Here is a 12,456-nt window from a genome sequence, read left to right as displayed (position 1 = left end):
AGTTTCCACAATCTATTTCCACCACTGTGAAAACTGACCTGAAGCGTGCAGTTCTAAATCATAAGAAAATTTTGTATTTTTTTTTCTTTTTTAGACAGGTTCTAGCTATGTCCATAGCTTGTTGAAAGGAAAAAAAATGCTTTATACAAGGAGAGAAACACTGTCTACAAGTTAACTCTTCACCTTTTCCTAGAATAGCTCTACCATTTTGTTCTAATAACTTATTTAGCTTATTAAAACTTATGCTTAATATTCATAAAAATGCAGGTTAACCTTAAGAAAATGAGATACCTTGGTCTTGTAGGTCATATGATAACAAAAACAGGTAAAATCACTGGTAAATATCCAAAAGTTATGCTTTTAATAGTGTCCCAGAGTTCTCAGAATGAAGTTTAAAATTCTTTGCTTAACACACAAAGGCATTCTGAGGATATTTTCAACCTTATTCCCTACCATTCTACCAATGAGTTATACAATCAAGGGTTTCAGGCCTCAGTAACTGCCTATATACTGCTACTTCTACTGGACCCTTTTCTTCACCAAACTTAACTCCTACTCACGGGGTCCTGAACCCATCTACTTCTTACCACCTTTACTGCTACCACGCTGGTCATCTTCTTCCCTAGGTTACTACAAATGTCACCTTAATAATGTCCCTTCTTTTGAAAAGTACACTAAACCATATCATCCCTCTGTTCAAAACTTACAAGATCTATGTAATGTGGTGCCCTTGCTGCCCTTTACTGATTGATTATTCAGTTTAAGGAGCACTGAATGGGTTATTGTGTCATACATGGAACATTCTTTCCCTTTTCCTTAGATACACCCATAACTGTAGCCTTCTGTTCATTCAAAATATCATCTCCCCGATCCCAAACAATCAGTCCAACCCATAACTGGTTTACTTTTCTTCTATTTTTAATTCTCTGAAACATATTTATTTAGAAGAGTGCCTGGCGCATGGGGTATGTATTCAATATTGGTTGAGGGAAAGAATAAACATCTGCCTCTTTAAAGAAGTCTTCTACCTGCCCTCTCCACTACTGACTCCATGTGTTCATTCCTCCTACTTTTCCAGCATTCAGTACATAAATCTGCCACAACACTCATTATTTTTTGTTTGTTTGTTTGAGACAGGGTCTTACTGTGCAGTTGAGACCGATCTGGAACTCACTATGTAGCCCAGGTTGGTCTAACTCTCAGTGATCCTCCTGCCTCAGCCTCCCAAGTGCTGGGATTATGGGAATGCACCACCATACCCAGCCAAGATTCATTATCATATAAAAAAAAAAAACTCTGTCTGGACTCTATGATCCTAGTGGCCATCACAGTACCTACTAGAAATTTAGAGGGATTTGTTATTTGGGTAATGAATACTTTTAGAAGGAAAAAATACAAATGTCTCAGGATAACACCAAGAGATTGTTAAAAATCATTCCTGTTTATCATGCTACAGTTGGGTGATCTGTGCTCAGAGAGAACCTTCTAACTTCAGGGCAATTTGAGTCTCCTAGATTTTATCTTAATGAAATAGCTTAGAGTTTTAATAAATTTAGTAAGGTAAGTTTTCTGTAAAGTTTTACTGAAACAAAAATAAATAAGATTAAGACTTCAGGCTGCTTAAACAAAACAATCACCTTTAAGAATTTAATCACCTTTAATTAAAACTTTAACTGTGCTAAGTATAGTAGCACAGGGCTGTAATCCCAGCACTCAAGAGGCTAGGGCAGGAGGAATATGAGTTTGAGGCCAGCCTAGGCTACACACACTAAATGAGACCTGTCTCTGTAAACCAAACAACAAAAAACTAACCTACAGCAAGTCTTACCACTTTCTTCGCCTTATTAACATCAAAAGAAACTATTATTTTGGAATAATCTGACTACTGCTAATGGATAGATTACATCCAGTAATGTATTACATTTCATTTATGCTGCCTCTATATGGTAGCCTATGGATAACATTTTTAAAGAAACCATCTTTAACACAAATATTCCTTTTATGAGTCACAAAATTGTTACAGCAAGCATAACCAGAAGGATTTAGAAATAAGTGGGAAAGACAAAAACACTGTAATATCCTAACACTTATCAAGTCTCAACTACACAGTGAGACCCTATCTCAAACAAACAAACAAACAAAAAATAATGAGTGTTGTGGCAGATTTATGTACTGAATGCTGGAAAAGTAGGAGGAATGAACACATGGAGTCAGTAGTGGAGAGGGCAGGTAGAAGACTTCTTTAAAGAGGCAGATGTTTATTCTTTCCCTCAACCAATACTGAATACGTACCCCATGCGCCAGGCACTCTTCTAAATAAATATGTTTCAGAGAGTTAAAAATAGAAGAAAACAGGCATTTGATTTGGTATTTAAATATAAATAATCTTTTCATTCTTTGAAGTTGAGAAGCTTCCAAATTCTACAAATAATTGCTGTAGGAAGGTTAAACACACGTGTATTTTTTAAATGTTATTATTCAACAACTCATTTTACTATGAGAGCTAGTAGTATGTTTTTGGGTTTTTTTTGTTTGTTTGTTTGTTTTTTGACAGGGCATCTAACTCAGGACCTTGCACTTGCGAGGCAGGCAGAGGCACCACTGAGCTAAATCCCTGGTCCGAGAGTAATAATGATACCCATGCATCTAAAAATTTTCCTAATATTCTCTTACTCTTCTAAATTAGACTTTAAAACAGAAGTCTAGGGCCAGAGATTTAGCTCAGTGGTTTCACCACCTGCCTTGCAAAGGACCCAAGGATCAGAGCAAGGACCAGAGTTAGATCCCCAGTATCAAAACAAACAAACAAAAAATCAAAACAGAAGTCTATATGCTTTTTCTTCTTTGAGATTCAGTATTTACATTAAAATCATAGTAACTTTTAAAATTCAAATAAATTTTAGCTTCTAACACTTCTAATACATTTAAAAAATATTTTTCAGATATGCTGTAAGATCAAGTCAAGAGGACTTAACAATTTTGAGTTTCTATTTACTCACTCTTGCTTTAGAAGCTAATTTCTAAAAGAAAGCAGAGATTTCATCATTTTCCTTTTCATTCCCTCTCACTCCTGTCACTAACCCCTTTCCCAAAGGTAGTGAGCAAGGGTCTCATAAGTGCTCTGTCACTGAGCCACACCTTCAGTCCTCCATTTTAGTTTACCTGAATTTATAGAAGCAGGAGAGGACAACCCAAAAATTAATTTTTTTAAAAAAAGCTTGGGATAGGAATTTAAGAGTAACAAATAAGATACATAGTTTCAATCTAACCTATATTTGATAGCTTAAACTTTGATTACTGCTTAAATAGTGGTAAGATTTTAAATGCAGTAATTACGAGTATTAATCATTGAAAACTTTTAAAATTCAGGTCATATTTATATATTACATATGCAAAATATTATAACAAATCTATATTGTCAGTAATAATTTTTAACTATGTGCCAATCACATGATATGGATTATGTCATTTAATCTTCACAACAGCTTTATGGGTTGTTTCTATATTATTGTTATTCCATTTTCCAAGTGAAGAAAATTAGGCACAGACAGATACAGTAACTTTGCCCAGAATCTCACAAACAGTGATAACTAGGGCTCAAACTCAGGTCCACTTGACTGTAAGAGCCCTTGGTCTTAACTCTTATTCTAAACTATCTCCCAGTTTCAAAGATGAAACTTCAAAATTTATGAATTCCAGGGCTGGGGATTTAGCTCAGTGGTTCGGCACCTGCCTCACAAGCAAAAGGACCCGAATTCAATCTTTGGTACCCTCCCAAAAATTATGAATTATAACTTATAAAGTAGGTATTATCAACCTCTAAAATTTTTCCATTTTGTAACTTCTCACAATCTTTATATGCTTGTTGAGGTTAAAAAATCTTATTTTCAGTATTTTGCCTGTCATTTTTCTTGGTAAAAATCTCTTTCCTATTTGTTCTTTTGTGCTTTGACAGATCACACAAAGCAGGAATAACAAAAATGGCAGACATACAGCAGGTCTATACTATTCACTTGGCTTCTGAAATCCACCTCCCCCTTAAAATGAAGGTGCTTAGCAAATTCCTTTAACATGCATCACCTTTCATGATCAAGAGGGCATTCATCTTGAGGTAATTTCCTAGGAATTCTATGCAGTTTTTCTTAACAGGGAAATCTAAAAGAGCTGCAATGGTTGATCTGATAATTAAGTCAAATAAATGCCAACAATGTCAATGTAAATGACAATAACTTTAAAGTATAAAAATAATAAATGAATCTTTTAAAATTTACCTGAAATAACATTTCAGTTTTGGATTATTATCACAAGCTTACTTTAAAAAAGCAGATAAATGCATTAAATAATTTTGCTTAATGTATACAAAAGACTTTATTTTTTGAGACAGAGTCTTAGTATCTTACCTAGGCTGCCCTCTTGAGTACCCATGATAACTGGAGTATAGCTGGCTTAATTTCTGTGAACCTAAATAGTTATCTGCTCTTTGGCATACAGGTATTTCTGAATAATTACAGAGTACATTTCCTTGATTTTAAGATTCATTAATCAGTGTTAGTAAGCAACTACTAAAACTTTTAATATTTATCAAGCAAATAGATAAGTTAAAGTAGCACCGCACCATTCTTTTCTCCCCAAATCCTTATTAATATGGAACACAAAAATTACTAAAATGTTTACCTAAATCTTAGGTGTATTTTATTAAATAAAAGATGTATTTTATTAGATTCAATGGATGCATCAAAACATAGTAATGTACTATAAACATATGAAATTATAATAAAAACTTCTAAAGGGCAATCACCAACTCTTAGGCATAGGTGCATACATGTATATGTATGTTTATTTTAACATAGAATAAGGGAAAATAGAACCATTATCTCAATGAATTATTCAAACCTACGTACCTCCTTCTAGTCTGGTATGATTGTGCAGCTATGCAGGAGGCCAAGACAAGAGGATCACAAGTTTGAGGCTGGCCTATGTAACTTTGTGAGTCCCTGTTTCCAAATTTAAAAATCAGGGGCTGGAAACGAAGCTCAGTGGTAGAACATCCCTGGGTTCAATCCCCATATGGCAATGCATACATACAATATTAATTTTAAAAAATTACCCTTTCTCTCTTATGTTCATTTTTTAAAATCCTCCATAAAATATGCTGTCATCTACCTGTCAATCAAATGTCAGTGACATAATACCTAAAATTTATCCTTTTCATGGGATGTAATAAGCCTTGCTTGGTACACCTTTGTTTTTGAGTAGTTTCGCATATACACATATTTGGAAATTAGACCAAATACAAACTACAGGTTTCTAATAATGAAATGCATGATTTCAACCTAATTATTTTGAGTAAGAACAGAACACAAAGCTGCACTCAAATTTTGAATAAGGACAATTTTTTAAAAGATTAAGACTCGGAAGATTTTGTTAAAAATAATTAGTGGTAAAATTATAAATTAATACTTAGCTTGATTAACCCAGTAAAATGCTACAAATCGCTTCTATTTTATCTGAGGGCTTCAGATGATTAGATTCAGAAGGCATTCCCTTCAGGGTGAAAATTTTCTGCACACAGTCTGCTTAACTGCCAGTCATTTGCTGCTTTGTTATAGAGGAAATGCCTTCACATTTATTTAAATGCCTTCACAACTTTCCTTCACTGCCTCTAGGCTTTAAAAGATTCTTTCTACAAGATCTTTTTTTTTTTTTGGTACCAGAGATTGAACTCGAGTCCTTGGGCTTGCAAGGCAGGCCACTGAACCGCTGAGCTAAATCCCTGGCCCTACAAGATCAATTTTTGAAGCACAGAAGGGCAGCTCTTTTACTGGTTTTCTCAGAGAGATAAAGTCAGAGGACTTCTTCACATTCTGTATAATCCTTGACCAAGAGTAAGATCATTCTCTCTTAAATCTGTTTAGGAACCTGTGATCTGAACCTCATTAGAGAATATATAGCCATCATGTGCCATAGCTGCTTTCTAGATAAAGAGAAGTTCATAGATTGAAAGCTTTATTAACACGCTGTAATTTACGGTTATAATTCTATGTCAAATGAGGTATATCAAGATTACAGTTCCCATGGAACTGAGTACTGTTCTGCATTACAGCATGTGCTTATTTATTAGCATGCACAAAATTCTGGGTTGGATCCCTAGCATAAGCAAAAAAAAAATCCCAAAAAACAGTTCCCTTCACTCCAAAGCTTTTCAGCATCATGTAGAAGTCCTCTTTATTTTTAAATACCTAGTGAAATGAAAGACAACACAAAAGTTCTTGTAGTTCAGAAAGAAACTCATAATATACAGATATTACCAAAAGCCTTAGCACTTGATTTGACAGCTATATCTCCAATTATATTTTTGTGACAAAATTCAGAATAATCCAGGCTTATGTTTGTTTGAGTCTAGGAATTTTCATACACAATTGGCTCCCATTATTCATTTGTGCATTCCTGAACGCAACAATGGATAGGAAATATTTGAGGCAAAAATTGTGCCTGTACTAATATATACAGCTTTGTCATTACTATGTAAACTACTATGTAATTACATTGTGTTAATATTAAAAGTAATGTACAGAAAGCTTAAAGTATACAAGAGGATAGATACATTTAAGTCTTGGAACCAATTATCTGTGTGTACCAAGAATGACTGTATACCCAATGTAACACCTCACTCTGATTTTCACACTTTTGTTGACTACTTTGCTCTCACACCATACTTGTCAGCTAGCCTCTTTCTTTCCTAACTTTAATCATTCTGTCTGACCATCTCTATTAAAGTCAATGACCAAATATTCTCTATACTTTTTCTACTCTTTAAAAGACAGCGTATTTTATTAGACACAAAGCCTCCTTCAGCAAATAAGCCCTACAAGCCCTCTCTTCTGAAGAACCAATTTCCCAGTACATGTACTAGTATTTTTAAACAGTTCCCTAGTACATGTTATGGCTTGTATCTAGATGTTACCCCAAAGCATCCTGTGCTCATTGGTGGGGCTTTTTGGAGGTGGGTGGATCTAGGGTGCTTTTTCTGAAGCTTTACTGTGTCATTTAGCCTATCCATGGCTCACTTACCAATTGGGAGCAGAGGACCTAGAAGTTCATTTCCAAGATCTGAATCTGGCTGCGATCACTTAAAAGTGTGATTTCTGGACAGTTATTCAACTATTCTGATATACAAAGTATAATTAATAATATCACCTAATGGCCACCATATGGGTTAAATGAAATAGTCCAAAATGACCTTTGCACAATGCCTGGCATATAAATAGGACTTATTATTGTTATTATTTTCTACCACCATTTAAATGTACTCAAGTCTCTCTAGATATTGCTTTTTCCATTCAGTTCTCCCTTGCAACTCCAACCAGAACTTGCTTTTCATACCTTCTTTCCCTCACTCCTAACTCACCAGTTTGTTTCTCACCATTGCCCTGTAACTGTTCCTGCCAAAGTTGTCTCTGCTAATTATGTTCGAGTAACCATGTCTACTACTTTATATTTAGGGTATAAAAAATTTTTTACAAGACAGTTGAAAACATCCATATTATTTTAAAAGTCACTAAAACCAAGGTGATGCATGCTTTTGCTTTTAAACAAAAGTTTGAGCCCAAATTCTCTCATTTTCTTAGGCCATTACCATGAGAAAATAAACAAACCAATATTTTAGAAGAATCACAATCAATCTTTTTTGTTGTTGTTGTTTGTTTTTTGAGGGTCTCACTATGTAGTTAGACTGACCTGGAACTCACTAGGTAGCCCGAGGCTGGTCTCAAACTCACAGCAATCCTCCTGCCTCAGATTCCCAAGTGCTGGGATTACAGGTGTGTGCCACCAACTGGCCAATAGTCTTGTTAGAGATAAAGTATCAAATCTTCCAAAACAAGGTTTAAATTAATGATTTATTTGTTGCTAATTTCCTATATATAATTTAGGGTGAAATAAGACAAAATTAATAATATAAATTGTCAGGTACAAATATTAATTAAAAATGCTTGTATAATTTTTGCCTTAAGTTTTAAAAGATTTAAATCAAAAGCTACATATAAACATTTTGAGCATACGTAATTCATATTAAGTCCAAATGTATAGAAGGAATTTTTTCATCAAGACCAAATTTAAGAAAAGCTCAATTACATGAATTCATATTACAGTAAGTCCAAATGAAGATAAAAGGAATTTTTTCATCAAGAATAAATTTAAGATAAGAAAAGCTCCATTAAGAATATTTTTTTGGTTCTGGGGATTGAACTCAGGACCACATGCTTGAGAGGCAGGTGGTGGAATAACTGAGCTAAATCCTGGGCCCTCAATTATGAATTTTGCCTTGTTCTTCATTTTTACCTCTTACCTCTTTAGAAGTTTCCAACCCACACAAAGAGAGCAGAGTTACAGAACACCAGAAATAGTCCCATATACAGACATCATTTGGAGGGCAGAACATTTCAAGTGTGTGAATTTCAAGTGTGAATTCTTTAGGCGAAGTGACAACAGTACACCATCACAGTCCTTTACAAAGGCTACTGCTTGGGAAAATCTAGAGTGCAGCTCCTAATATTAATACTATGCTCATTTTTTGTATAGGGTAAATAGATAGGCTATGAAGGGGAAAATTAACAAGAGTGCCAGAACTACTACTTCAGCTGATGTCCTGAACTATGTATGGTGGACAGGAGAATGGGAGACCCACTCTCAGCCCAGATCAAGACATATTTGAATAATGAGCTAGCTCTGGCCTGGGACCCACCTATTTTATATATAAAATCTTTTAATTGCTTCTTCTCCATCATAAGGAGCACATGCCATTATATAGATTAGAAAACTTGCAGATTCAAGTAAATTGCCAAGTAATTGAATCGGAAGTTTTTTTCAGGTTTATCTCATGTGGAAAAGGTACAGATGTGTTCAATAACATGTTAGACCTAAGAGTAAACCACAAAAAGAGGAAAATGTCAATTAAAGACCTGAGGCAAGAAAGCAGCAGAATATAATGCAAACATGTCATGACTAACAAAACCAGAAATATGAAAATACTTCAGAACTGAATCTTTATAGTAAACTGTTGGCTTTCTGTTACAATACCTTTTATGGAGTAATGACTAAATAATGCTATCATATAGCACAAGTTATTTTGAAATAAAATATCTCCAAATGAAACTGCGTAGAAAATGAACACCATTAAGTTAATAATGATCATTTTCCACAAGTTTTACCAATGCATAAGCATTACTCTGTGGACTAATTCCAGTGTCTCGCTCACCTGAGGCCGAGTTCATTAAATTCTGCTGCACTGGAGGACTGGTGGGGGCTGTAACATTCATCTGAGAAAGCATGGCCTTCCTGGGGTCCTGCCATGTTGTTGTCTGATCGATGTGACTGAGGCAAAACAAACCACAGTGTTAGATGACAAGTACTATGTCCTAAAAACAATTCTCCTTATCAAAACAGGGTAACTATGTAGGCTAATAATCACAGGAGGCTAAATGAGTTCTGTAAAAAGCACAGTCATTTCATCTCACAGCTCCTACCCTTCCTCTGCAAGTCATTGTTCGCTGTGCAATCACTCAATGTTTACCCTCTTAGATCTTTCAAGTGCAAGATTTGAAAAAGCTATGCCTGGAATTTTAAGTGAGGAGAAATCATCTTCACCTAGTAGGCAATTATTATTCACTGCTTACTTGAAGATAAAATGTAGGTTGTAAATTAATCATCTAAAGTAGTCATCAGGAATAAAACTCAAGATTCCTCAGAATCACATACTTTTTTCTTCTAGCTCTAAAAATGCCAAATAGCATCATTTTAATACCTAAAACCTCTTTTAAAAATAAAACACACACACAAAAAAGATAAAAAACAAAAACAAATATATACTCAGAAGCCAAAATATAATTTAAAATGTTATCTGTAAGTTTTCACTGTCGTCTGACTTCAACAGGTCTCTACACAAAGGCTTTTGTTAATTTCTCTTCTTTTCTTCCTTTTCTTCTTTTTCTCTCTCTGGCTTTCTTTCTCCTACTAGGGATTGAACCCAGGACTTTTACACTGAGCTACATCCCTCTGCCCTTTTTTATTAAATTTTTTGGGGGAGTAGCAGGGATTGAACTCAGGGCCTTGGGCTGGTGAAGCAGGTGGCAGCACCACTGAGCTAAATCTCTAGCCCTTTTATTAATTATTTTGAGAAAAGGTATCCTTAAGTTGGTCTTGAACTTGGGATCCTCCTATCCCAGCCTCCCAAGCTTTTGGGAACACAGGCACAGGTCACTGCACGCAGCAACCATTTCTACATATTGGTAACTTACTGCAAAACATAGTATGCATTTAGATTTCTACATAAAACTGGGGCTGAAAACAGCTTAAGACCTTATGAAATACAAAACTACAAGGCATCTTAATATCTATCTGGTATACAGGCTTTCAATAAACATTTAATAAAACATGTTCTAAATGCCAAGTTTCATTGTTTCAGAGAAATCAACACTGAAGATATCATTATACAAATAAACCATCTAAACAATTATTCTGAAATAAACTCAAAAATTGATTCATGAAGTTCTCTTCACTATCACTTTTGATAGCAAAGTCTGAAAACCAGATAACAATCAATGATAGAGCACTGGTTAAATAAATGTGGTTACATATGTACTACTATGCACCAATAATATTTTAGAATATTTAATAACATATTCATAATATAGTTTTTATAAGTAGGCTGTAAAACAGTATATATAGTACAAGGCTGTTTTAAAAAAATACAGCAGTATGCAGTGCAAGTGTTTGGAAAAAACTGTCAAAATTTTTGACTGTTTATTTCTAGATGATAACAAATAGATTAGAACTCTGCTAAGATCTTATTATCAATCAGGAACTCCTATTTTGAAAAAGGGGAGACAGAGAAAGGGTTAATTTTTTTAAAGAAACCTCCAAAATAATTTTTTATAGCTGTTTAAATTTCAAAGCTGAGTTGTTTCTTTTTGAATCATCCATGATAACCATATAAACAGTAAAGATATAACATTCTGTGTGTCACTATTCTGAAATGAAACTAGAATGCTATCTCATCAATATCATCTTATTAACAAGAAAGGATAATGGACTCTGACTTGGAATTGGCCCTAAGTATTATCCTATGGGTCTTATTTCTTTAGCAAGTAAAAAATCAAATAAAGTAGAAGGGTTTATATATTTAGGAGTAACAATGGCAGTCTCACTTTCAAATTATTACAGACCAAATACAAATGTGAAGAAAAATGTTTACTTAGTGGAATATATAATTTCTCTTATCAGCACCCACCCCACCCGCCTAACTACACGGTAGTAGCAGCACTAGCATTTGGTCAGGTCTAGACAATATAGGCAATACTTTGTTCAAGTTTCTCTAAAATACCTTATTCCAAAGATCAAGTCTTCATCAAGCCCAGTAATGGTTTATTCCCCCACCATTTCAATCCTCCACATGTAACAAACTGTAGGTCCCCATCCCCAACCCCCAGGGCCTTCCATGTGCTGGGCTGGAGTTCATGAGCTATACTCACAAGCCTCTTCCCTTTTTTTAAGTGACTTTCTCCCAACTCTTAACTCTTACAAGTGAGCCATGAAAGAATGTAACAACATCATTCCCACGGCTGATGTCTAGTTCTGGGGAGGTAAGACTCCAGGTAGCACTTAATGTGCTCATGTTTCCGCAACAATGTGATGGTGGTAACAGTAACACTGTTATTCCTCCTAAAGTCAGAATCTTTAAATGTTTAAGGTACAGGTGTGAGTTTCACAAGATTACATAATTTAAGAAGATATCAGGGGCCAGGGATTAGCTCAGTGGTTCTGCTGTCTGCCTCGCAAGCGCAAGGACCCGAGTTCAATCCCCAGTACCCGCCCCCAAAATTTAAACTGTGCAACTCTGTATACTATTAGTACACTTAATTAATGAAATATGCAAAAAGTTATTTTTCCAATATTTCACTTCTACCCTTTCTACCCTTTTATGGATTTCTTTACATTTTGTGAAGTCATCCATTTTGAAATATTATATTACCCATGAAAAGATACACAAGCCAGCAGGTGACAATGATTCTGGCACAAACTTGTTCAAAGCTACATAAATTTCACAAGTTCATTGCTTCCCAGCCTTAGCTACTCTGCAATGAGATCACAGGGTTTATATCTTGGTCAAAAATCCAATTGCTTTCTCCTTACCAAAATAACAGCAAATAATTTATTTACATATCTTGAAGATACAGAATTTCAGATTTATTTTCCTGTAGGAAGGTCAACTGAACTAATCTAATTATGTTCTATTTTTAACTTTGAAAAGTTAGGCTTAGACAAAGTGATACAATAGAAAACTCCTTCATGTAAATCCATACCATTCTTTGATTCTTCTGAAACACCAATATATTTCTTGAGGCTACTACAGTTCCTCCTTAGAAAACCTTTCCCCAACTGGCCCACAACACTTAATTT

General features: G+C 34.8%; 1 protein-coding gene across 1 annotated transcript in view; it reads right to left on the bottom strand.

Annotated features, from left to right (window-relative positions):
* Window positions 1-12,456, bottom strand: part of Yap1 (Yes1 associated transcriptional regulator) — a 105,254-nt gene that overhangs the window by 48,636 nt on the left and 44,162 nt on the right. Inside the window, exon 3 of the mRNA XM_010642089.2 lies at window positions 9,257-9,372. Coding sequence (XP_010640391.1) covers window positions 9,257-9,372 — 116 coding nt within the window. The remainder of the gene's footprint in view (window positions 1-9,256; window positions 9,373-12,456) is intronic.

This window comes from Fukomys damarensis, unplaced genomic scaffold (assembly GCF_012274545.1).
Source record: "Fukomys damarensis isolate Sample0158 unplaced genomic scaffold, DMR_v1.0_HiC HiC_scaffold_16, whole genome shotgun sequence".
Lineage (NCBI taxonomy): Eukaryota > Metazoa > Chordata > Mammalia > Rodentia > Bathyergidae > Fukomys > Fukomys damarensis.
Note: the sequence above shows the minus strand (reverse complement) of the source record. Positions and strands in the feature narration are given on the sequence as shown.